This window comes from Denticeps clupeoides, chromosome 3 (assembly GCF_900700375.1).
Source record: "Denticeps clupeoides chromosome 3, fDenClu1.1, whole genome shotgun sequence".
Classification (NCBI taxonomy): Eukaryota; Metazoa; Chordata; class Actinopteri; order Clupeiformes; family Denticipitidae; genus Denticeps; species Denticeps clupeoides.
In genome coordinates, this window is record NC_041709.1 from 2,157,745 (window position 1) to 2,185,578 (window position 27,834).

Here is a 27,834-nt window from a genome sequence, read left to right on the forward strand (position 1 = left end):
ATTCCTGTTCCCCTGGGAAAATGTTTGTTGGCGGCCCACATGTGTCTCGCCGGCAGACTCGCACACGAGGTCCCACATGGTGACACAGCCTGTGACCCGTGTCACGTCCTTCTTCATCACAGGAAGAACCGGTCAAGAACTGCTGGCCTGGACCATATAAACATGGTTTATACCAATCACAGCAATCAATGTTATTCTCTTTTTTTTAATTATTTTACAGTGTAATTATATACCACCATTTGAACATTAATTTGTTCCTTTTCTTTGGAAACTCTCGCCCTGATTTCTGCACTGTTTGTGAATCGATGATTCACATTTTAATAATGCATGATATTAACATTTCTTTGCTTGTTTCATTAGTTGCATGAGAAAAACTGTGCAAATTCCTGAGTTATGACATCATTTTTTTATTTGTGACTAGTTCATAAAACCCTCATAATCTTGGAGGTGCCTTTATTTGTTAGACGTATTTATGTTCCTAACCTTTTCCTGCATAGCTTCCAAGGCTGTGTTTTTTATACTGCGCATAAATTGTGCATATTACTATTTAATTTGCCCGGACACCTTTAACAATTTGTTTGCACGTGGAAACAGGTCGCACTATATCATGTTGACAGAGGGTTTAGCCCATTCGGGTTGACAACAGAATAACCTCTCTTTCATTAATGAGGGCCGAGCGGTCTTTGCTGTCAGGAGGCTGTTTTAGTTTAACGGCCGCTGCCGAAGTGCCACGCTCAGAGTCCGTGTTTGGAAAGGCACAGGCACAAAACCAACGTGGCTGAGTTTTTAATGCACTCAGGGCGGACCGATATTTTATCCCAATTAAACAGATGTTAAGAGGATACTCCCGGTGCGAACGGGCCACGTAATCTCAGCCACCAGCTGTACAAAGAGACGTGGCGCTTCTGTGCGCAATACTAAACCCCGGCTCTTTTGCCGGCCCGTGTGCCCTTTGTTCAGTTTCGAAGCAAATGACCGCATTGCGCCCAACGCTTTCAGGTGTGAATGATGCGACCTTGCACACCTGTACATTTACCCCTGAGGTGCCTGTGTCACCATGTGAAGAGCCGAGCCTTTCTACTGCGCTGAGTGAGAGGACGAACGCCAGATCTTGGCAGGGCTGAAGCACATTCCAACTTGAATTGTGTGTCTCTGACAAGGCGGTCAAGTTCCACTGGCGGAAAAACAGAAACGTGTCGTATCTACATTGCTTCGCATTTTATTTCCTGCACCTTTGTATCCGCTGGCCTCAATAATGGGACTGGCAAGGCAACAGAATTGTCACTCGCGATGGTGGTATGCAAAGGTCATGGGGATTCGGAACCATGGCCTAGACTTTACACTGGGAGGCAATAAATGGCTTTAATAGCAACAAAGATGAGGAGGGCTGGAAGTGAACGTTGTGTGAGACGTGTTTTGAGCGTTGGCGAATGTCATATTCACCATGAATCAGAATTGTTTAATTAGAGGGCAGATAATCCATGTGCGTGTTTGCGATGTCTGCTGATGCCCCTGTGTATACGGTGAGAAAATGAATGTTCACCTTCTGGGTGTCAGAAATAATTACCAACACCAACACTAACGGGGTAGTTCCTTCCCCCTCTCCAAGATACAGACAACTAAAAGTGTTTATCTGTTTTTGTCTGTAAATCCTAAAGACATGCTCGATGTTACATTTTACATTTACAATATTTACCAGACGCCCTTGTCCAGAGCGACTTACAATCAGTAGTTACAGGGACATTCCCCCCCTGGAGACACTCAGGGTTAAGTGTCTTGCTCAGGGACACGATGGTAGTAAGTAGGATTTGAACCTGGGTCTTCTGGTTCGTAGGCGAGTGTCTTACCCACTAGGCTACTACCACCCTACGTTGGTGAACACTCCCCACACATAGAACACCATGAAAGTCAGATCTTTTTTTTAGTATAATGGACAGGGCCTTTTTTGCTTTATGGTGCAGTATATTCCCAGTCTGTAAGCATTTCATAAGCACTTACAGCTGCTATAAGTAGTCACACCGGTTCTATGCTGAGGTCACGGAACAGATTAAATCGTACATGAGGGGACGAACAAATGCAACATGTTTACAGAGTTAAAAAATGGAGAAGAAGTGGATTAATGATGACCACCTTGCTTTATAAGCTTTCCATGCTTGTAAAGATCTCAGCTGGTGGAGCAGCGCACCGACTCATGACAGTCGAGCTTTACAGCCGGAGCCCTTGAAATGATCCCATTATCATTTAATGGCTGATTTCTCCTTGCTCTAAACAAACAGTGTTGAGGGGAGGGACGGGCAAGACCGGCGAACAGATGGGAGAGCCGGCAGAGTGTGACTCCATAAAGAAGGCTCCGTCTGAGGACGGACGCTTCACGCTGGTGCGGTTGGACTGCGCGAGGCACATCAAAAAAAAAAACACGTGTCCCTATAACTTGTCACACTCCTCCGGTACAGAATTGCAGCACAGGAGCGGAGGCAGCGGAGGAGGGCAAGCAGGCGGCTCGGGCAGAATGTCATTATTTTAAAACACAGAGAGCGAAATAGTTTCTCGATCTGATTACTCTTCACTCAAGCCCTCTTGAAGGCTTTGTTGGGCTGAGTGATTGATTCTGCAACATTTACAACCGAAACCACAAATCCAGTTGGCTGCACAGCTTGGGACTGGGAGAAGTGTGTGTGTGTGTGTGTGTGTGTGTGTGAGGGGATGGGGTGAGTGAGCGTCTGTACAGTGGGAGAGCGTTCAATTTGCCGGCTCATTTGCAGCAGGTGGGTCCAGGTGCCAGAGTTTCCTGGTTAACAGACTCTCTTCTGTATCTGCTCTGCCTCGCATCTGCCTGGCGAAGCTACGCCACCCGTACTCTCAAGGACAGGATCTCACTTCTCCAGTCACTCATTCCATTTGCCAGCCCGTGTAAGCAAATGAATCCATTTCCCCGCCGCAGGGGGCCCGGGTCCATCACTTTCTCAGAAATGACCTGCTGATCTACCACCAGGACCAGCGTGCAACTTCTTCAATGTAATGAACACCTGCAAAGAGCTCATCTTCAGGAGGCTTATCACCAGCCCGGCCATTTATCCAGGCATGTTGCAGATCTTCAGCTGAACATTCTGGCCTCTTATCCACAATCACAGCGATATTGCTGTCTGACATATGCATATTTGCAATAGATATGATCGAGAATCCCGTTGGTCACGTAATTGGATAATATGCTTCTATGTAACACGGTTCACCCAGCTGTTTCTGAATGAATGATGAATCAAGTGTTGGTCAAAGGCCTGCGACAAGTCCACTTCAATGACTTGGAGCGTTCAGACAGACATGAATATTTTTTATTAAGTGGTCCAAAAAGCCGACCAACAGGAATGTTCTCTGTTCTATATGTGTTCATGCTGAGTTTTAAAGGGATTTCTTTTTCTGGTCCACCTCAGTTCAAATGGGGCCACAGTCCTCAGTCTTAGCGGGCAAAGAAACAATCAAAGCAAACCAAGATTGCTGTGTTGTGCACAGGTTAAATGCACCATGATAGGACCCCCAAGAGACCACGGCCTGAGATGGCGTCAGTTTAGTATGTTTCTGTGGAGACCTGCCTAATGCTCACATATATACAAATGTCATGATCCGGACCGGCAGGGGTTGACTCCGGATCCGGACCAGAGTTTCATGATTGTCCTGTGTAATGTTCCCTGATCGTGTTCACTTGCTGTCTATTTATATAATTGTATAAAACTATCCTGTTCGTGTCTGTTCGCCGTCGGGTCATTGTGCGTGTTAATGTTCCCTTGTCTCGTGTGTAGTTTGTATTAAACCCCTGTCCTGTGATCGTGCGAATGCGTTCTCCTTCACCGCCATGTCCAGCCCACCCGTGACAACAAAAACACGCTGACCGATGTATTTGTGGGTTTGTTTAAAGGGCTGAAAGTGACAAAGTGTGAAAATAACTCTTCCTAGTCATACTTGAACCATTTTTTAACTATTTGTATAGGCGATATCAATAGTAAATACAGTAAGTAGAATTATATAAAATTCTTCTTCTTTTGGTTTTGACACTTTCTGTTAATGCATAACAGTTCCTGAAACCGAGAAGGCGAGCTTTAACTAAGTTTATAATAGGAGGAGCTCATGGACATGAACTTTCCTGAACATTCTGGACCATTGAAACCCACTTCAGTTCATATGCCATACATGCTAGTGTAGCAGCATTGCAGCCCACAATTGTCAAAACACACAAAACTGCCAAACCTATTTAGCCGCAGGGACTACATAACACACTTTAATAAGAATCTGGTTCCTTCATATGCATACAAATTCTCCACAAGCATTCTTCCCCCCAAACCCGGCGATCTTTCATTCACAAGTATGCATCTTACATAGCATGATGAAAATTTGGGGCAGTGGTGGCCTAGCTGTTAAGGAAGCGGCCCCGTAATCAGAATGTTGCCAGTTGGAATCCCAATCCGACAAGGTGCCACTGAGCAAAGCACCGTCCCCACACACTGCTCCCCATTCGCCTGTCATGGCTGCCCACTGCTCACCAAGGGTGATGGTTAAATGCAGAGGACAAATTTCACTGCATGCACCGTGTGCTGAGCTGCTGTGTATCACAAGTGACAATCACTTGTGATACACTTCAAAATGAGCCTGGAAAATTCTCCGGATCAAGAGGTATTGTTGTGTAAGAATGGACATCACGGGAGCCTGCTTTTGCCTTGCATAACAGGGGCCACTGTTGTGGATTGAACTTCGTTAGCCGATGCAAATTCGCAGAGTTATGAATTCCCTAATAAAGGTGTAATTCTCCAATCACATGGCAACAAGCGGGACTTTTTTATTTATTTGTATTTATTTTTCCGGCCACTGTTGTTGATTAGACTTGATAAGCCAGTGCAAATCTGCGGAGTTATGAATTCCCTGATATCATTTTAAGCCTCCCACTATATTTACATGTTTTTTGCATTACAGTATTTGATCATTGTTGTCATTTGTTTTTCTGGTTTGGTTTTAATGTACGATGAACACTGTTTTTTCTACATGCACAATCTGTATGCAAACCTACAACCTTTTAAATTCATCACAGTCCAGACAAAGAACCCAACCAAGTGTGAAAAGCCCTGGATCAAGTTGAATATTCTATGTATGCTGCTGTGTTTGATCTATGTCAAGAAGGCAGGTTTCCCTACAAGGGTGACCTCAGACGCATGAAGATCGCAAAGGACACAGAACCACAACTATCGGCTACATTGGAATTCCCGACTGACCAGGAAGCAAGCAGATACACAACCATGACCCAATTGTGATCCCCATGGACCCTGAATACTCGAGTGCCCCAGGGGATCAACCGGCCGTCTGTAAGAATAGACATCACGGGAGCCTGCTTTTGCCTTGCATAACAGATGTCTGCAGGGGGAAGTGTGACATTCCTGTGTCAACGGTTGTGGGTGAAGATTCGACACCCCTGTTTTACATGCCTTTTGTCCGACGGCAACGTGTGAAGTATCAGCCGTCAGGACCGCCCACCCTCTTTGTCTTCCCCAAATGGGAGGCACCAGGGGCGTGACATCAGAAACAACAGGTTCTGATTGGTCAGTGACAACTTCCTGTAGGCCAGGGGTATAAAAGTCTGCTCACATGTGGAAAAAGGGACCTCTGAGCTATCTTGCTCAGGGGGTTTTCCATCGGAAGCCGGGAGGCTTCTGAGCCTTTCTCTCCCCCTCTCTTTCTCTTCTCCCTCTTTACTCTTTCTTCTCATGTTTATTTTCTCTGCAACCTTGGTACCTTTTTACATTCAATATTCACATGTAACTACAATAATTATTTACCGGTGTTAATAAATTAGAAACTGTTCATTTTTAACCTCTATTGTGCCATGCCTCTTTCTGCCAGGTAACATCAAATTGGAGTGGTTGAATACAGTGCTTTGTGTGGAGGGAGAAAGAGTTTTTTCTACACACTCTATTCTCTTCTCCAACACCACATGGTCTTCATTTTTTTTACAGTTGTGATTATTAAAAGAATATCAGGGTCCATGTACACAGAGACAACGAAGGAGAGAGAACAAAAGAACTTTGTTCTGTCTCGTTGGAATAGAGGTCACACTTTTTGGACCACATCTCTTTCCCCTTTCAGGAGTCTTGGAGCGTGTGAGCAAATTGCTTGCCAACCTTCCATCAGCAGTTTGACAGATGATCTCAGAACAGCTGATGGTGGCCAAATAGATTTATTCTATCAGGAGACAGGCCCTTCTGCTTTGCCTTGTGGGGGGCATGACAAGTTCACAATAAATACCCAGGGAGAGCCAGGCTGAAATTGAAACTGAATACACTAAATGGAGCGTCCATTTATCCGACAGCCCTACGGGCCTGATGAGACCCATTCTGGCACCACAGTTCACTGACTTCGAGCCTTTTGGAGGTATTACATTATACTGGCACGCTCGCGCCACCGCGACTCCGCAGGAGGCACATATCGCACAACATCATCCTTCACCGGCACTTCAAATATCCTGGCAGCCTCTCCGCTCATATGCTTGCAGAGGCAGGGGCGTACGTGAACAAGTCCAGCTCCTGCACATTACACCGGCAGCACGGTTTATTTTTCATCCGGAAGCAGCCCGCAAGCCTCCGTACACTTTCTATATAGAAGCACACCGGCATGAGCTGCTCTGATTTCGGAGCTGTGGCCACGCTTTGCCTTGCCAGGGGCATGCTGGGAATCAGAAACACAAACATGGCTCCCTCTCCCATGTGAAAACCTACCGAAGCCTCCGAAAGGGGGACTGCGCGAGTAGCTGATTTCAAAACCGACAGGCAAAGTCTCTCAACTCATGAAGCACAACCTTGGCTAATGCATAATAGATGGTTTAAATAGTCCCCTAAAACAAGATTGATCTGCTTTTGTCAATGACTTCTGCTGGCACGGACACCCGCGATCCCCTCTTCATTGAGACGTCCCCAGAAATCGATCAGGAGACAACTTTTTGATAAACACACATCTCTTTATGGATTTTAGACAGCCAAGCTGGTAATTGTATTCATGACCCATAAATTGTAGCAGAGATTAATATTCAAGCTGAGGCCACTGTCGCTTGTAGGGATCCGGGTGAAATATGTAAGGGGAAAGAGGACTCTGCGGCAGCACCGTCAGTCACCACGTTCTTAAAGAAATGTGCCATCCATCAGTATCAATACACAGCATTCAAAGGGACAGGCCATTCATAATGGACGCCTTTACAGAACCCAACGGCTCTGAAACATCATACATTCTCAGTCACATCTCGGATTGTCATAAAATGACAGGATTTTCCAACAATACAACAGGTAAAAACATCTAAACCCATGCAACTAAAAAGTCTTTGATGATTGAACTATTCATAGTGCATGTGACCATGGGTGTTGTAGTCGGGAGGAATAATAATTTCTCAGGGCCACGAGGCCTAAAATAAAGCTTGGATCGGAAAGAATGGAGCCCACGGAGACTACTTGTGTGCTTCAGGTTTCTGCACTACCTGTGACTCAGTTCTATTTGCATCCAGAAAATATTCAAAAAGTTTGTGTATTATGTGGGAGCGAAATCTGCAGATACCAGCACAATTTGTGTACTTTTTTTCACATTTTTTTAAACGAATGAAATACAAATGATGCTATGTGATAGCAGTGCATTATTTTAAGGTCACACTGAGTAAGCAATAAGCCACGATGGGCCGTGTTACTGTGTTTTTATATTGTTTGAGGGGAAAATATTAGGCTCGTGATTCAACTTATAAATAATAGTAAACAAAACAAATGAGCTTCCCACCAACTTAACAGGTTATATTATTGCCTAGCAACCTCTCAGCAAGTGCAGCAGTGTGTGCAAATGTCTAATGTTCTTTTCAGTGTGCTTTAAACACTTTAATGCTAGTAACAGCTAGTCATAACTGGTACCATGTACCTGGTAAAAATGTAAAATGTGCTTGTAATTATCTTAATACACTTTGATGTTCTGTAGATATCGCACAGTCTAGTTCCTCCTTATACAGTGTGTGTGTGTATGTATATATATATATATATATATATATATATTTTTTTTTTTTGCTTAAATTCATATTTTTACAGACTCACCTTATTTGGATCCTCATTCTCATTCATTCTTTCTGTCAGTAAGACATCTGATATGCTCTGTACGTACCTGAGCTGGCAGCGGTGTGCCAATCGAGTTTAGCGTCTAAGAGCTTCAAGGAACTTTGACTGAGGGTGACAGACGTATATATAAAATGCACAATATAAATATGTTTCGGGGGTTTTTTTTCACACAGGAATATCTTTCGCTATGTCTCTTTGTGTGTCATTGTCCTCGACATACAGTTTCAGAATTTTATTTGGGGTGCAGTGATGATTTTTTGGTGTGGTGAGGAGATTTGAGGCCTTATGATTCTGATGCTATTCAACAATTCAGAATTCAGGTTAATTGCAGGTATGATCGAGGCTGAGAGAGACACCAGTCTTCCGAAAAAAAAGGTCCGAGCTTCATTTGCAGTATTCAGATGTGATATATAGCAATGAAACATGAAATTAAGCAAAATGCCTAACCCCAAATACCACAATCTGATCACGCTTGTGCGTTTGGCCCACGTCCTGACATAGGCGTTGCCCTAGTCATCCTGTTCTACAGGCCTCAAAAATATCACATTACATGTACAAGGGTCAGAGGGTTCAAATAATAGTTTGACTTGAACAGAAACCAACAAATGTGCTAAAATGCAGCTCTTCCACGTTTAATGAGAAGAGGGTGTTATGGAAAGTCCAGAAATAGTCAAGAGGAAGCAGCAGGAGCCAGAGCGAAATCGCTCAGACCACAAATGACAGTGAAAGTCCCCAGTCTCCACTTGGTAACATATCGGCCTCCTCCCGGAATAATGTTATCACGCAATGGTTTTCCGGGGATTCCATAGATTCTTTCCCACAAGACAGATAAGTTGAAGTTGGTCGCAGCATTTATATAAAATCCAGAAACTAAATCAAGAACGGTGGTGCCTTCAGGAGCATCAGCACATGCGGTCATGCATATTGCATAGGAGAGATGTTTAAAGGCTTGGACTTATTTCAATACCACGTTAAAATTAGAAGCCCTTGTGCACTGTGCAGGGTTCATAAAGTTCTAACATTAATCGTCTTGACACTGCAATATCCTGTCATGCACCCATCTATCTGCTATTGCCGAGCTGAAGAGAATTTCTTTTGTTCTGGGTGAAGAGAAGGGTTCACGCAGTCAATGCTAAGAAGATGGGAAGATGGGAAATGCCTGAGATGTCATGACAGGAAAGTCTTTTGGTGGGCTGGATGACCAGTGTTTTCCTGTTTCGGGAATTCTGTTTGGACGTGTTCTGAAGTGTTGCGTCCTTTAGGCCGTAGGATGGTTTGGGGCGCTCGGTGTTTGTGCGTGTTTCCCTTTTAGGCTGTCTGCTGGGCGGAGATTTGGATGATGGTTCCGCCCACCAATTCCTTCGTCAACTGGCAGCCAATCGACGCACAGGCCCAGGGAGCATTTAAGGACCATTCCAACCACCAGTCGGGGCTCATTGTTGTGTGTTAGTGATTAGTGTGGTTAGTCGTGTATTTGTATTGTCTCTCCTTTCATGGCGTGTTGTTGTATTTAGCACTTTAGGTTTGGTTGGTTGGTCACCGCTCACTGTAAGTAAAAGCACAGTATTTCACTCTAGCCTGATATCTGTGTATTCCCACCGCACACATTCCCCTCGTTTGTTGTCATGTTTCCCAACCCCTAGATGGGGACGTGACACAAGACAGAAACATTAAAGTACAATATGATTTGTTTGCTGGAACCTTTGCCAAAATGTTGGATATTTATTGAAAACAGTAAAACATAAAACATTATAACTCATAAATGTATTTTTGGTTTTATGTTCACAGTTCTTTGTGCTAAATCTTATAAGTGACTATATTTATTCATGCTCATGATGACTTGTATTATTTGTAGGGTTACTGGGGTTGTATTGACCAGCCAGCCAACCAACAAACTCAGCAATCCTATTTACATTTATGGCATTTATCAGTCGCCCTTATCCAGTAGTTTAATTCCCTCACTTCCTTCACCATCTGTAATGTCAAATTAAAGCTGCCGCTTTGGAATTTAGAAACGCGGCAGCACACAAATCCACCTATAGTGACAGTGAGGAACTGTCTGAAGGTGCAGAACGTCTGAAGAACGTCCGAGGTCTGACGAATGGCACTCGTCCTGCGTCCAGCACCCTGGCGACAGCCATGGTGAGCAGTGGAGCGTCCGTCCACCGCCGGGGCCATTTGTTACGTCAGGGTTAATTGACCTGATGAGAAGAGTGCCAAACGAAATGAGGTGCAACTGAACAAAAGCCGAGGTGCTTATCAATGCTGCGCCGCGCGGCCCGTGACTCGTTTCAGGGACGTTTCCACCGATTTCAACAGATTCTGATCCTCAAACTAATAACATTGAGCCTCTTATCTGCAAGTGTGTAGGACCAGCGCATAAATAATGAACTGGCAAATTATAGCTGTCCTCATGGGCACATGGAGATCATTATGAATTTCATTATGGAGAATGTGGGAAAACACGACTGAAAGGGAACACAAATATCAGTTTAACCGGAGACATGTGCCAGGCACAAATACCAAGCCTGCGGTTTTATTTATTTTGTTCAAGTAATGTTCTTCTTTTTTTTTTCCTCATCAAGAGCAACTCTCTCGAGTCATTTGATTAAAACTCAGCTCGCCGTATCGGCAATATATTTTTATTCCTTCATTACGGTTTAACTGTCGGTGGCACTGAAATCCTGCCAATGAGCAGCTGCTTAACATCGATAAAGTGAATGGAACTCCAATTCCGGATAAACCTTATCACGGTTTCAGCGAGGTGCCAGGCTGTCCATCAATGCAAGCGGAATTGGACGTCTCCTAATCCAGCCCTGCATCATCTTTCTTCTCCCCGAGCTTACAGTGCTCTTCTGGAAGGCTCCGTAATCGATCAGCTGCCTGAAAGATGGAGAGAGTGAGAGATAGAGAGTGAGAGAGAGAGAGAGAACAGGGTTCTTTTTTTGGCATCAGCAACGCTAACAGTACCATACGTGAGCGTGCTTTATTTATTTATCCTTCGCAAGACACCATCCCCCCGGGGACGCTGAGCCCCTGTAGGTAACCGCACGTTCACCTGTCATATCTTCCACACGAGTTCACTGCATGAGACTGGAAAGCACAGTGAGACAAATAAAGACGCGCAACGCAGACAAGGCGTGATGTGACTTCACTGCGTCATTAAAAGTAAAAGCGAGCCTGGAGCAGCAGCCGGCGCTGCAGGATCTGCGGGGCTGAAGCCTTCAGCCGTCTGGCAGCGAGATGTTTCCTCCCCCTCTTCGGTGAGAGGCTGGCCACGGAGCCGACGCCCCAGCGCTAAGTGGCGGGTGGCAGCACCATGTGGCGCGGGGGTTTCGTGAAGCCTTAATAAACCTGGCATAATCGAACCCGGACGGTTCCGTCTCACCGCGCTCAGCACCCTCGACTGCAGGGGTTCCGCCGGGTTCCTCGTCGGTCCTGCCGGAACCAGTCCTGCCCGGTTTAGAGGTTGAGGGTGTGTTGGAGATTTGGACAGGTGAGCCAAGGGACAGAGACACGCCGGGCTGACACAGCCCCAGTTGAGGCCATCAATCAGCCCACGTAGATGGGCATCAATCACAGGCAGGCTGTGTGGGGGGGACGGGACGAAATGGAGGACTCAATTTAAATCCCTCTTTCTCTCTGTCCACTGCGGAGCAGGAAGGGTCATCTCTCACTAACCGTGTCTGACAGAAGCACTCAGGCAGCGCGGTGGAGAAAGCCACATCCATGTTTTCCTCCACGCTCTTCCCATCATCCATGGCAACGGACATGTTCATGCCACGCCTTGCGATTAAACGCGTGAGGTGGACGAAGTGCTGCACTTGTAGATGGACCAAGCGGACACCACCCACCTGCTCGGGGGTGAGGTCCCTCTGCTCCTGGGCCAACATCTCGTATCCCACCATGAACTTGCGCACAGTGGCGGAGCGCAGCAGCGGGGGGTAGTAGTGGGCATGGAGCTGCCAGTGGCTCATGTCCTCCGTTAAATAAGAACCTGTGGGGGCTCCTGTGTAAAAGAAAAAAGATAAGACGTGTATAGACGGAGATGGGGAGTATGGTTCCGTCCACCAATTCCCTCGTCAACTGGCAGCCAATCAACGCACAGGACAGAGAACTACTTAAGGAACATACCAGCCACAATTCGGGGCTCATTGTTGTGGAGCCGGAGGAGGAGGAAGCGAGAGGAGAGTTTAAAAAAAAAAGTGAAGTGATCGTCACATGTGGTGCACACAGTGAAATTTGTCCTCTGCATTTAACCCATCACCCTGAGTGAGCAGTGGGCAGCCATGACAGGCGCCCGGGGAGCAGTGTGTGGGGACGGTGCTTTGCTCAGTGGCACCTCAGTGGTACCTTGGCAGATCGGGATTCGAACCGGCAACCTTCTGATTACGGGGCCGCTTCCTTAACTGCTAGGCCACCACTGCCCCATTGCCCCTTTTGGATTTGGAGTTTTGGATTGTTGTAGAGTTGGACATAAGCCTTTGTTGTGTGTTAGTGATTAGTGAGGTTAGTCGTGTATTTGTATTGTCTCTCCTTTCATGGTGTGTTGTTGTATTTAGCACTTTAGGTTTGGTTGGTTGGTCACCGCTCACTGTAAATAAAAGCACAGTATTTCACTCTGGCCTGATATCTGTGTATTCCCACCGCACACATTCCCCTCGTTTGTTGTCATGTTTCCCAACCCCTAGATGGGGACGTGACAATACCAACATATTCACTAGTATTGTATGTAATATTATTTATGCATTACGCCTGTATGCATACAGCGCATATTACGGTAATATAAAGCAATATCAATTAATCTACAGTATTACTATTTAACGTACAGCATGCCAGCCCTGTCAACTCAATTTTCTGAACGTGCTGCACACCTTGAGGCTTCCTGGCCGACATTTGTTTTCAGTTTGATGTTAAAAGCACTTACTACTGCTTAAATACTTTCCAGATGCAGCAAAACACTCCATTTCTATTCATTCGTCCTTGCAAATGTTCCATACGGTTACCAACGTTATTACCATATTCATAAGGATTTATTTGTTATGCGTTATTTTATTCAGTAGAATAATGACGAGTAGTTCCGGCCACTTTGAAGAAATTACGACTGCATAACATTTTGAAATGTTTAATTTATGGCATGAATATAAAAGCGTTCCTGGGAAACAGCCGAATGAAAATGCCACGCGTTCGGCCTGCACCGGTGAATAATGCAAATGGACTCAGTTCAGCGCGGATCCTCCTCACTTTCGGACCGGGAGGCGGACCGAAGCCCCCCTGGCTCGGCCGCGTCCCCGCGTCTCCAGCTGGGCTTTGCCGGGCTGTAATTACCAGCGGCCGGACCCCGCGTGTCCACGGTGGGGCCGGTCGCTTGTTCGGGTTTCACGGTGCATATTGCGTTATAAAACGGCTGTGAGAACCGGCGGCTTGGCCTCGCTCCCGGCCCCAAATCCCTCGCTCTTATTCCCATATAATGAATGAAAAGCGTATCATGCCAGTGAAATCGGATTCATCCTGTCTGCTCGGCCGAGTCGGCCGTTAATTTCCTCAGCGCATGCGCCCGTCTCGGTGCCGGGGTAAATAACCCCGAGCGTGGCCTACCAACGCAGGCTAGCCGTGAATTCCAAAAAAACCTCAACGTGGCACAGGCACCTGGCACGGCGCAGCTCCGGAGTGCGATTTCACCCTCTCCACGCGCGCCCTCGGCGCCGCGGTTGCCGTTTGGCACGGTCATCTTGGAGATGGTCTAACTCGAAAGTTGTGTCTGCCTCTCTCTCTCTGTCTCTCTCTCTCTCTCTCTCGGCCGTTTGTCTTCGCTAAACTGCGGTCCTTAAGCTGGAGGACCCCCTGCCTCGTAAGCCTCTTAAGCTACGGGTGAGACGTCCATAATTAGCGCTGGGAAATTAATGACAAACGGCACGGCTACGTCGCGAGAGGGCGCGGCGGCGGGGAGAGACGAGAGCGTCTCCCGGCTCGGAGATCGGAGACAATGGTTTAGCTCTGTGTCCCCTGTCCTGGAGCGCCTGCCGCGTAATGACGCTATTAAATCTTATTCTCGATGGCCCGGGGCCATCTAATCTGGCTACGTTAAGGAACGTCCCCAGGGAGGCCGACAAAAGGCTCCCCTTTTTAAAAAGGTGATGAAGAATCGAGCGGGGCCGTGGTCTTCTTGTAAAGGAGACGTTTCTGTCCAGTTTTGTCTGTTGTCCTTGGCATGTCAGAAGGAGCCTGCGTCTGAATTGGCATTTAAGCAAATGGAAAATCCACTTTGCGGCCCTGATAACTTGGTTAGTTAATAGGCGAAGACGCTAATTTCCAATATGTGCTTGAATTACGACGCATGTCTGGATGCCGCCGTGTTGTTTCCCTAGCATTTTCCGACAAACAAATGAACTCGTATAAGGCTCCCACGACTCAGTGTCCTGATCAAATTATTTTATGCAACATGCATTTCATTACTGGCATAACGGAGGGAGAGGTGGTTATATAAACCCAGCGAGTCGGGGATGAATTTCAGATTGGATGGTTCCCATTAGAGCCCCTCCATGACAGCTGAAATAGCCCCAGGTGGTGGAACCGAATCCCTGGTCAACATGCCGGGGCTGGACGGGAAGCCTGACGGATGCCTCTGAACCACCTCAGCGGCGCAACGCTGGTCGAGGGTCGTTCCTTAAAAAAAAAAACAATCGCCCCAAACGCGCAGATGAGCTCCGCCCGTCCACGTGTTCCCTAAATGCCGGGCCGCAGCGCAGCTCATTATGTCCCCGGCGGCAGAAAGCCGCTCACGACAAGAAGCAAATATTTTCCCCCGAAACTAATGAGCTCCTTTCAAATTAAACCACTAAAGTGACGTCCTTTATTAAACGTGACTTTGGAGGGTCGGAACGACAGAATGAAAGGAGGTTCACATGTGCCAATTACATCGCTGGCGGAGGGAGGAGAGGGGGCGGGATAAAGACAAAAAAACGAAAAGAAAAGTAAAAAAAGAGAGGGAGATAATGGAGAAAAGTTCCTGAGCCGCGTTTAAGGAATGAAAGGAGCTTGTCTGCCAGCAGGTGAGAAACAACAACGAGGCCGCGCTTGTAAGGAGCCCAAAATCTCGTCTTGAGACGCCCTCGGAAAACGGGAAATGACCTTTTCGGGCGGCCGCTGTAAATGAACCGCTCTAATCGGCCCACTTTTTCTTTTTTTTTGGTTGGTTTGGTTGGGTTGGGTTGTTGTTGCAGACTCTTGCTGGGTGTTCTCAGCGTCTGTGGGAAAGGAGGCAGAGGGCAAAAAAAAAAAAAAACCAACATATTCCGTTCCCTCTACCCAGCCTTTGAGGATGAGGAGCAAGCTCAGAAGCTCGGGTCTGTATTGCATTCGCACCCTGCCCGGGGAAGAGGGCGCGGGACAGAGTGGAACGCACGATGTTCTCATTCCCACGTGAGAGACGGGACGCCACCTGCCGAGAGAAACTGATGCTCCTGCCAGACGTCTGTTAAGGCCCCTCCGACAGAAGAGACAGCACCGGCCGACGAAGCGGAGGAGAAGAACCGAGAGACCTGCGGATACGTAAATGAAAACAAACAGGATAAATAAATTGCCTGGTTCTCGGCGCGCCTTCCAGGCCGCGGCAAGCTGGGCTTTGCTGCTTATTAACGTTTCGCTGCAGGTCAATTACCCGGACATATTGGGAAAATAACTTCTGTTTTAACTTTCTCCGACGGTGGCGTCTCAGTAAACACGACCCTAATGAAAATCATTCATGGCCCCCTCCGGCTCCCGGGGGGATAAACCCCCCCTGCATGGACCTCTGGGACGCCGGTCTGGTGGAATGGTGGGTCTTCCTCCGTGGTGGACACAATTTTGGACGATTAGATTAGCGGCGACTGCGGATAATAAAGTTTTCATCAGGCGGCGCGGGCACGAAAGCACACACACCAGTCCCCTGTCAACAGATTTCCACCATTTAAACCACCAGAACGGCCGTTATGCCTCTTTGGCGTTAACCACAAGTACAACTGCTGTTTTTCCATCACCTCCACTCCCTGCCAGGACCTCCCCTCCTGCCAAGCTGCTGGTCACCCGGTTTTAACACCCTTCATTTCTCGGGCCCAACGTCCCCCCGGGCCTCGGTCCAGTAATTCACAGTCAACGCCGCACACCCAAGGGCACACAGGTCAGGCTGGGAGTTCCAAACGCCGACCTATGAGGCGTGAACACTTTCACCCCTTCAGCTTGTGTTGTGGATTTGTGGGTGGCCCCAGTTATATAATTATATTGGAAATGTATTGAGTTGTGAATTCATGATTGTCCTCCTTCCATCGGCTGCTCCAATCAGGGGTTGCCACAACGGATCAGCCGCACAATGGACCTGGCAAAAGTCGCGCAAATTATTATTTTCCAAAATTCTGCGGACTGAAAATGTGCCCAAAATCTGGTGTGAGCTGCGTGGTGCTGTGTGTGTTGAAATATTCTCATCTGGTTGCACCTGATTTCCGATCTGGATAAGTCTGAAAAAAAAGATACCTGCGTTCCGGCCATGTGGTTCCAATAATGCCACAACCGTTCGCTGGATCCACTACAGTTCGCATATCAGTCATATTGACTTAGGACGTCTAAGACAGAGAGACAGGAGCACCACTGACCCACAATTGTACACACAGTTTAAACCACGGCTACAAGTTCGCTTATGACTTGACAGCTCAGCATCGACAGCCCCACGCTAGAGACAGTGAGTAACACTAAGACCTCACCTGGAAACCCAACACCACCCGCATCTTTAAAGAGGCTATGCAGCGTCTGCACTTCCTGAGACGCTTGACGTGGGCCCACCTCCCTCCTCCCATCCTGTTCTACAGTGGCACCCTAGAGAGCATCCCGACCGGCTGCATCTCCATCTGGTACAGCAGCACCACTCCCACGGACTCTTCACCCTGCAGCCAACCAGGCTGCATGAGGGATTTGGCCCAAACCAACCTGGCACCTCTGCACTGTACACATGCCTCCTCTATAATGCCACCTTTCACGGCTGCCTCAGAGATTGTCGGCATATTCTTAAAGAACGGCTGCTGATCACTGCTGAAGCTTCACTGGTCTCACGAATCGATTTGATTCAATTCGATATCTCAATGCATCCCATTAATTTTTCTACACTACTACACATGAGTTAAGGCTTCATTTACACGGACGTCTGAACCAGGCGTCCTGAGTGGATATTTACGACAGAAAAAAAAAAATGAAGGACTGAAAAAGAGGTAATAAAACATTACTGTGCATATCAGTGGGTTAAAGTAGCAGGTTTTCTACTTCTAGTGTAGAGTTAATATTTAAAGTGTATTTATATATCACAACCTCGGAGGTGTGAGGCCACAGTGCTATAACCACTGCTCCACTGCGCAACCTTTTTTTAGCCCCGTTGCCTCCACTCAATGTAAACATTTTTAGATGACTTAAGTTTACTTATAATTTTCATATTTACTTACTGTACCAAATAAAATGAATTTTTGCCTTTCGGTTCTGTTCAAGTTCACTGGGGGATTATATTTTTACATTCTGGAAGACCTCCATTGTTGAAGCTTCTCAAACCCTTAAGACTGAAAAGGCTTACAGTAGGATTTCTAAAGACTTGAGGCTCCAATCTGTCCATGGTCTAGCTGTCAAATTTGCCACTCCCTGGAAGTGGTAGTCCTCTGAAGACATAATATAACCACATTATATTTTTCTTGCATTATTGTCAAGAAAAAGCGCAACTTGGGAGTTAATAGACTTGTGGGCACTGGACAGTGTGATATTGTGGTGTATATAATTAATTCTTTTGTGGGGGGGTTTGCTTATTTGCCAATTATTTTACTTCAACAGAAAGGAAAGAAAAACATATGCTCAGAATATTGGAAAAAGGAATATTATCCATTTCTGCTGCTGCACAAATAAGGTGTGATCAATAAAAGAGATGAAAGATGGGAAATCCCAGGTCCATGGCATTTTGTCTTTCGTGAAGGTCCCGCGCCTATATCTTGGTCAAGCTGCGACACCCCCAAAACAAGAGGTGTCAAGAGCCAGGTAATGGCTTGACGAGAAAGACAAGACAGAGATAACAAAAGAACAAATCCTGATAGGTCTGTGGGAACTTTTTGGGAGTCAAATGTATTAAAGAATTTTCTCTTGTGAGAGCTGAGCGCTTCTCTATACTTCCTCCTCCACCGGGAGCTGGGGGATTCTCTCCCCCAGTTTCTGACTCTATCTGTTTCTCAAGGGCCAAACCGCTGCTCTGTGTCCCTCTTTCTCTTTTCTTTTATTTTGGGTAACATTGGTACCATTTTTACATTTACATTTACAGCATTTATCAGACGCCCTTATCCAGAGCGACTTACAATCAGTAGTTACAGGGACAGTTTCCCTGGAGCAACTTAGGGTTAAGTGTCTTGCTCAGGGACACGATGGTAGTAAGCGGGATTTGAACCTGGGTCTTCTGGTTCATAGGCGAGTGTGTTACCCACTAGGCTACTACCACCCACCTATAAATTAGTATACAGCTATCAGGAGCATATTGTTTACATACAATATTTACTGTAAAGGCCAAAAGTCTGGACACCTTCTCATTTAATGTGTTTTCTTTATTTTCATGACCATTTAGATTCTCACTGAAGGCATCAAAACTATGAATGAACACATGTGGAGTTCTGTACTTAACAAAAAAAGGTGAAATAACTGAAAACTTTGCTCTGATTACTGCTTTGCACACTCTTGGCATTCTCTCGATGAGCTTCAAGAGGTTGTCACCTGAAATGCTTCTCCAACAGTCTTGAGTTCCCAGAGGTGTTTAGCACTTGTTGGCCCCTTTGCCTTCACTCTGCAGTCCAGCTCACCCCAAACCATCTGGATTGGGTTCAGATCCGGTGACTGTTGAGGTCAGGTCTCCATTTTTTGTTAAGTACATAACTCCACGTGTTCATTCATAGTTTTGATGCCTTCAGTGAGAATCTACCAACGTAAATGGTCATGAAAATAAAGAAAACACATGAATCTACTGATGTTAATAAATTATAAACTGTTCATTTTTGTAACCTATATTGTGCCTTGCCTCTTTCATGCCAGGTAACATCAGATGAGTGTGTTTTAATACAGTGCGTATCTCTTTAACAGAGATGAACCTGGGTCTCATGTTGGAAAAAAGCCTGATGTTGTAAGCTTTTCATGTCTCTGAAATAGAGCTGCTCCTGATAGCTGTATACTAATTTACTATGCCTGAATGGTTATTTAAACGACCCTGACCGAAGCGCATTATGGATGTCACCATCACTTTTACACAGATAATTCATCTGCCTGATGAAATTGCCTGTAAACCTAAATAGCCTGTGAAAAGGAGAAGATGACACTCTCCTGTGCAGACACAGCACTACACAAGGAGACATGAGTTCAGAATTGTACCTTGGAGAAAAGATGCAATAGATGTTCACACCATGGTTTGTTTCATTAGCGATCATATTTGTTAAAATGGCAATCAAAATCTTTCAAATTCTGGGATTCATACAAATCAGTTCAAATAATTTTTCTGGTATCGCAGGACCTCTAAGCATCTTTTTGTGTATTTAGGTAGAAAAGCGAAATATTCAGAGTAACTGTAAATAATTTCTCTACCTTCACAAGGGAAATCAAAGCCATTCAAACATATTTGTACACAGTAATGCTCTAAAGAGCCTTGAAGAAAACATTAATTTTCCCTAGCTCAAATTCACTAAATTCTGCCTTGTTCCTTTATTTTAATTGTAATTGCTAACTAATAGAAAACTGAAGGAGTTCATGTCCTAGAGTTTGGTTTTGAAGGGGTTAAATGTGGTTTTTAGTTACAAACATAACACTAAAATGAATAACACTGTGTCAAAAATGTATTTGTATTGTGTTACCCAGACATTTATATCAGTAAGCTAGCAGTGATCTGTCTTGTCTCCCACTGTGTGCCTCAAGAAGCAATACTGAGTTACCGTAGCATCAAGTCTGCCCTCAGTCCTGTGTGATGATGAATAGGGAACCCTGGCCCGAGATCAAAGTATCACCTCTTCAATCATGCTGCCCAGTTATGAATGGACCAGCAAAGCAAACAATGGTTCAAACAACCTCTCATCCTCTACTCCTTCCCCCAATACATCCTCAAACCAGTCAAACTAGTCACCGTACATAACCCAGAAAATACATGCAAATAAACCTATTTTTTAAAATCATAATCAGCGGTGGCCTAGCGGTTAAGGAAGCGGCCCCGTAATCAGAAGGTTGCCTGTTCGAATCCCGATCCACCAAGGTGCCACTGAACAAAGCACCGTCCCCACACACTGCTCCCCGGGTGCCTGTCATGGCCGCCCACTGCTTCACTTGAGAAGTTTATGAACTGGCCACATCTTTCATAAATAGCTAATTAAATTGACTGATCTGTCTTAGTAGTGCAAGACAAGGAAAGACCAGCAAGGACTTAAGTGTTACTCACACAGAATTAATCATTGAATGAACAACACAATTAATTCATAATAGCAATAGCAAGCAAACCATTAACACCTCCCTAAAAATCAACCTTAAAACTATTTTTAAAAGTAGACTGGAGAGTATTAGTTTGAAATGAAAACTGTGAGAAAATGGAGAATGTCTATCAGTTATCATCGGTTTATTTCAGTTTAGACAAGGTGCAGCCTCTTCAATTAAGAAAAATAAATCAAATGTCACTTGTACCTTTTGATAGAGTGCTCAGCGGTAGGAGCCAAGACATCTTTTAGATGCCCATCTCAGCCCATCTCAGATTAATGCATAGCTGGGCACAAAGTGTTTTAATGATGGCACATTCTTGAAAAGACTTAAAGGCTCATCGATAGTCTTTGAAATTCCTGGACACAGCTTCTTTTTAATGAATTTTTGAGAAGGCATTTTGGGCCTGATCTTCACTGTGTTTTGTTCAGGATCACTGAGATCAATGAAACAATCAATGCTGAGAATCTGTTTGTTTAGCTGCCGCTAATGCAGTCTGTTCTCTCCAGGGTCAAATTCTTCCCAAGTCGTGTCGCAGCCACCACAGATATGCTAAACCTCAGACGCGTAGGTCCAGTTCCTGAGATGAACCTAACCAACCAAACCTGTCCCAGAAAATTATATTCCAATTGGTTAAATTTGGATGAATGATAAATGAATCAATGATGTTAGCATAATTTTAATCCATCATCTTTAACTGCTTCTTCCCAGCCAGTGAAGTGAAAGTTTTGCTCAAATACTGTGATATATTGACATAACTGCAATAATCACCCCAAATAACACAATTCTAGAATATTCAAATTTATTCATAATTCTAGTTTCTCAGGACTCTTTCCAATGAATGAAATGTTGGCTGTCTGCCGTCCGTTTTTTGTGACGGAATGGAAAAAACACAGGAAATCAGAATTTAGGAGGCTCGATTTTCTGGTGTAAAAAAATTTGGATCAGGATGAGCCAGCTTTGATGTTCTCGTTCTTCTGCTGTGAACATATATTTATATGGCAGGCCGCGGTTGCTAGAGACCATCCTGGGATATTGGGCACACTAACACCAGGCCGGAAAACGAGGGACAATTTCTTGCAGGAACGTGCATAGAACAGCTAACCTCCTCCAAAAAACACCTTCTATGTAGATTTACCAGACACATTTAGTTTTTGTATGAGTTTTCAATTTTACTTTGAAAAGGAAATCCGTGGTACGTGGAAACTGCTCCTGTACAGACTCAGCTGCAGTGTAAAGATCGCTTTCGGCATTTCATTATGGGATCTGTAGTTTTTGTGTTATCAGCGCTTCATATCGCTTCCCGCACCCCTGAACCAGGAGTTAAAATCACTACCTGGGAGTTATGAGGCCAACGAGTTTCTATTAAAAACTTAAAACTTGGTCAATTTCATGGAAAGCATGAATTCCACCAACTGACCGCAGTCAGTGTAAGCATGTTAGCAAATGTGACAAACCCAGAAACCTTCACCGCAAAACAACGCAAAAAAAAAAAAAAAAAAAAAAAAAACAGCGTAATAGCGTAAAAAAACACCCTAAAAATTTCCCTTTCCTTGCTTTTTCAAATTGCATGCTGGAATTATGGAATCAGTGTATATGATTAAAACAAAGCATTAAGGTTTGTAGATTAACTACAAGTGTTAATGGTGACTGTGCTTCTTTATGAATTGGTTGACAGTACCCATCTAAAAAAAAAGGCCAAAATTTCACAACATTGATAGTCTGTCCATCTCTGCTTCGTCTGTGCACCCGTGGAACGGATTTGTATGAATCGTACATGAATGCATAAACAATGTGCCATGTGCTCACGAGACCAAGTTCCTAACCGGAGAGGCCAGTGGGCCAAACAGCTTTCAGCGCAGTAAAATGGACTAAAAAGCGGTGAGAGGGACAGGAGATACACTCCCGCTCCATCTGCCTGCCTCGCTCCCTCTGAAGGATATCTTGGGTTGCAGGTTCTCCTGTTTGCCACTATTTTCCTCAGCAAAGCGAGCAATTCCTCCCGCTTCCAAATCTTCACTCTCGATCTCCAGCGGCTAAATGAACTATAAATATGCCTGGAATATCGTTGTTTCTCCTTTGCCTTCCAGTAGGAAATGAATTTGGTCATTTTACTTCTAATTTACTTCTGTGACTGTTGTTTTCCAAACATTCGTTTTTAAAAAATGCAATATCGCAACAGAATTTAGTGTTTTAAGCACCCTGTATGCTACTTTTATGATCCCAAAAATTAGTAGTGATACTATTAGAAAAGTCCCGTTTTCATTAGCACAGCAACTTCAGGAGAAATGAGAAATATCCTTGCTTCTGAGATGCTTAATTCTGTACTGTAATTCTTTTCCTTCACAAATCAGAGAGGATGAGGATTTGCCCTGAAAAACTTCGGCCCATACATTTCACGGTCTCCATTACTGCCATTAAAATAATTGAAATGCTACACCGAGCCACTTCTTTTGTTAAAGACCGTAAGAGCCTTTGACAGACGGTTTCTCTATGCAATTATCTGCCTGCTGAACAGTAGACGTGAAGCTGGAAAGCCAATATTGCTAAAATAATTGTCAAAATGATCTTTAATACGGCATAGAGGAGGAGAAATGGGGGGAGGGAATAAATGGCAAGAAATTCCTTGCGTTTTGGGAAAATTAATGAAGGGCTATCAGAGGACCTAACCCAACATTCTCTCAGTCGAAATACGAGGCTCCGAAAAGACAAGGAGGCAATCACAGAACACGAAGCTTCAATTAATGAAGTTCCGTTGAATGGAAAAGAGGTGATAAAATCTCGGAGAAAATGAGAAAAACATGCTTTTTTCCTGCCTTCTCCTTCGTTTCTATATGGTCACATGATATTGCTTTCAACTCTCCGGCTGTCGAGGTGAAACACTGTCTGCCAAGCTTTTTTTTTTTTCTTCAATGTCAAACGAGTGTTGGGTAAATGAGGAGCAGACCTGAAATTTCTCTATATAACAGGGTGGCCAATAAGTGAATACAATTTGTGCGCGTTTTACAACTCTATAATGCTAATTCAAGCTAATTCACAATCATCCATCATGCTGGCAGAGCAACCAGCCTGTGTCCTTTTTCAGCATGACAAATAAATGTATAAACTGTCTTGTTATGATTTTTGACAAATGAACATGACCTTGCCTCTGCATCAAATGTTGTTGTAATTTGCATGGTTTCAGAGCCAAACCCACTTAAATTCTGGTATTAAAATAATTCGTGCAAATAAAACATATTTTTTAATACGATCTTATACACAGATACTGTTTCAAACTGTATTCAATACATTAATTATTGATGCTTGTACAACCCCAAATCAGAAAAGGTTGGGAAAATGTGAATAAAAAAAGAAAAAAGCAAGTAATACATTTTCCTCAAATTGTATTTCATTGCAGACATTCAGGCAACATATTCCAAAAAAAGTTGGGACAGTACAGCGTTTACCACTTTGTACAGTTCCCCTGTCTTTTAACAACAGTTAAAAGACATTCAGGCATTGAAGAAGTCCAGTGACTAAGTGTCGCAGGTGTTAGTTTGTCCCATTCTTCCTGAAAACATCATTTTAGGTGCGTAACAGTACGGGTCAAGCATCCGCACCCTCTTCTTAAACAGCCATGCCTTTGTTATACGCGCAGTACGTGGTTTTGCATTGTCTTGCTGAAATAAGCATGGGCGTCCCTGGAAAAGACGTCGTCTTGAAGGCAGCTGAGATATACTTCTTAGCATTGATGGTGCCATCGCAGAAGTGCAAGACACAACCCCATACCATGACAGACCCTGGCTTTTGGACTTGCATCTGGTAACAGTCTGGATGGTCCTTTTCCTCTTTGGTCCGCAGCACACGGTGTCCATTTCTTCCAAAAAAAGATGTGAAAAAAGGATTCGTCTGACCACAATACAGGTTTCCACTGCACAATGGACCGTCCCAGATGTCTCCGAGCCCAGAGAAGTCAGCGGCACTTCTGGACACTATTTATAAAGGGCTTCCTTTAGGCACAGTACAGTTTTAGCTGCCATTATGCACTGTAGAGGGAGGAATGCTGGATCCTAATTTTTTGCTCCAATTTTTGCCAACGATGGCGATCCTCTGCCCATCGTTGCAGAGTAGGCCTTTATAGGAGTAGGCCTTTCCTCGATGCTGCTTTTGTACCGAATCAAGATTGCAATCACCTGTTAACATCACCAGTTTCATTATTTAGTTATTATTTAGTCATTATTTAGTTATTACACCTCATTACTACCCCAGAATCGTCCCCATCCGAACTTTTTTGGAATGTGTTGGCATTTTATGTGGACGGTGCAACTTAAAAGTCAAGGGAAATTTGTGACTTACTGCTTAATTTTTTTAAATTCACTTTTTCCACCCTGTACTAACTTTTTCTGATTTGGGGTTGTATTTATATGCGATTTACACAATAACTGGCCGCCACGGTGCTCAGTTTATACAACGTGCTGACTAAGGTTTCCTTCTGGTTGCCTGTTGGCTGGAAAATGGCCCGTTTTCATCTGCCGTGATTGGATGTGACACAACAGCCGAGTGGTGGGAGGAGGAGAAATGGCAGCCAATGGACAGCGAGGCAGGGAGCAAGTGTCCAGCCGAGATTTAAGAGCAATCAAGATCGTTATCCCATTTCTCCCACCATAAATCCACTGATGTTCTCGTCAGGCTTCGCCGTGTCTTATTACGAAAGCATAAAAGACGGAGAAACGCTAAATTAAGAAAAGTATAAAAATCGGAGCTATCAAGCCAGTCGAGCGGCTTCTTTTCACAACACTAGTTTAATGAAGTTTGAGTTTGACTTTGGAGGACAATGGGGGACGAAAGACGTGTCTTTTCAGGGCCAGGAAACAATTACACCTTTTTATTATAGACACATGGAGACAGAAAGAGAGAAAAAACATGATTACATGATTCCCATACTATACTATGATCCCAAATTTAACAAGAGCTCGGGGCGCCAAGTTCAAACATGTATTCGTCAGGTCTGATTCAAAAGACACAGGTGAAAAAGCCTTCAGAGAAAGGGCATAAAAAATGGCCCTTGGTGCTGCATTTTCGTCTAATGGCACACAGCAGCATCAGCACACGTTGAACGGCCTTAATATCCTGTGACCCACTGGACCGCATTAAAAGAGTAGTTTCTGAGGGAACGTTTTACGGCCCCTTGAAAGGGAAATGATAAATTTAGCCATAATCTGTGAGACATTAGTTTCCCAGTGCATGACCAGGCAGGCCCGACCTGCTGACCAGCTAACCACAACCATTTCACCTTTCTTAAATTGTCAAATAGTCCTACGGCAGAAGAGCTGCTTTTTATATCAAAATTGCATACGTAGACGTTTAACTTTTAGCCTGTGCAAAAATCTGCAATATTTCTGTAAATATAAGGTGTGGATTCAGCAAGTACTGGTTACGTCCTGCCATTTTTGCTCTGTGTTTGTGTTGTGTTGCAGGATGCCTTGTGGTTGCCAATTGAACCCACCCGCATGGGGCAGTGGGTGCCTAGCGGTCAAGGAAGCGGCCCCATAATCAGAAGGTTGCTGGTTCGAATCCCGGTGGTTAAATGCAGAGGACACATTTCGTGTGCTGTGCTGCAGTGTTTCACAATGACAATCACTTCACTTTACCTGTTCCTGCTGCAGACAGCCAGTATAAAAGGGACCTTCATAGCATTTCCTGTTGACAACGCAACCTATGGTTTTTGATTGTCGTTATTCATTGTAATTCATTTTATATGTATTTCTTATTTAATAATAATTCATCTTTTTTGTTAATAAATTACTTGTTAAATTGCTCCGTTTCGTCTTAGTGGGTTTTGTCTTTTCTTTTGTTATGGGCCCATACCCCTGGACTGGAACGTAACAGTCACACACAACTTGGAAATAAAAACCACTTCATGTCACGCGCCTGTCAAGCGAAACACACTTGTTACCTTTAGCCATACTTATACTTTATTTCACCCCATGCTTCTTGTAAATGGCGCGGAAATCTCAACTTCTGCTCACCTAACTTCACCTACGGAAGGACATGAGACAGCCGCCTCATAAACTGCATGACCCGCTTTGACTGTTGGTGGCCTCCCGCTGTTGGCTAGCAGGGTTTTAAGAGGATCTGTGAGGCGAGCGCCAGCGCCTGTGCGTGTGGGACGAAGGACCCCGCGGCGCGCCGAAACATCACAGGTGCCGCGACTTCCGCCCACCAGACCCAACAAATTTCCTAATTTACATCTGCTCTGCACGCCACTCACAAATGGTAGCAGTCGTTTCAGTGCTATGGACTAATGTCCTGATGTCCTAATTAAAACAACCTATATTGTCAAAAAAACTATCATAAAAATTGTCATTTTTTTAATCTTTTAAGCATGATATTTTAAACTAAACATTTCCTTGAAAACCGAGGGCGGCAGACAACAGCAAAGCAATATGTAGGCAGCCGTTATAATCTCAAAGCTAATCTTTTACAAAAGACATGAAGAGATCTGACAGACCTGGAGACAGAGAACGGACATGGGGGTAGTAAAGGAGATGGTTCGAAAGATCAGTGGAGTGGAAGACATACACCTGACATGAAAGAAAGAAAAATATTGAAAGACAGGGAACTCGAGTCCGAGAGAAAGCTGACATAAGAAAAGAATTGATGGGCACAGTTATCGAAAGACAAATTGGAACAAAATTGGAGAAAATTGAACATGTGGAAAGACGACATGTAAACAGTGTGAAAAATTCCCAGTAGAACAGATCTATTGACTGGGACTGAGAGAAACAGAACCTTAATATTGAGCAGATTCATTAACTGATCATGATGCCTCCTTGTTATAGAAAATAACATGGAGAAAAATATTACGGGATTGTTGCTGTGTATATACACAAAGATGAAAAAAAGGTCCTGGAATGGCTACTCAACGTGCTTCTTATGAACATACACCCGAACGCCGTACATTAGTTCTAAGGTGAAGAGGGGTGGACAGATTCAGCTGATTTGAAGGAGAGGACCATTAGCAGGCCCAGATGGACAGGCATTTTAGCCTGGGCACTGCAGGCTCTCCTACAAACCTTTTAACGCCCCGTTATGTCCCCATCTCTGTTCTGTAGCAAGCAAACCCTGTTTGCACCAACAATTGTCTGCCATTGGCAACCAAGACCTCCATGAAGGTCCAACAGTGAGCCTATATATTGTATTTAATGTTATTGTTGTATTTTAATGTTACTTGTATGGGTCTGAG

General features: G+C 44.6%; 1 protein-coding gene across 3 annotated transcripts in view; it reads right to left on the reverse strand.

The window, feature by feature from the left end:
- Positions 1-9,928: 9,928 nt before the first annotated feature.
- Positions 9,929-27,834, reverse strand: part of galt (galactose-1-phosphate uridylyltransferase) — a 56,134-nt gene continuing 38,228 nt past the window's right edge. For 2 of the 3 annotated variants that reach the window (XM_028974593.1, XM_028974591.1), the window contains 2 exons: positions 11,972-12,126; positions 9,929-11,000 (listed from right to left, as the gene is read on the reverse strand). In XM_028974593.1, the coding sequence (XP_028830426.1) occupies positions 10,923-11,000; positions 11,972-12,126 (233 nt within the window). In that variant the 3' untranslated portion in view covers positions 9,929-10,922. The remainder of the gene's footprint in view (positions 11,001-11,971; positions 12,127-27,834) is intronic. The other variant, XM_028974594.1, reaches the window with a different exon arrangement.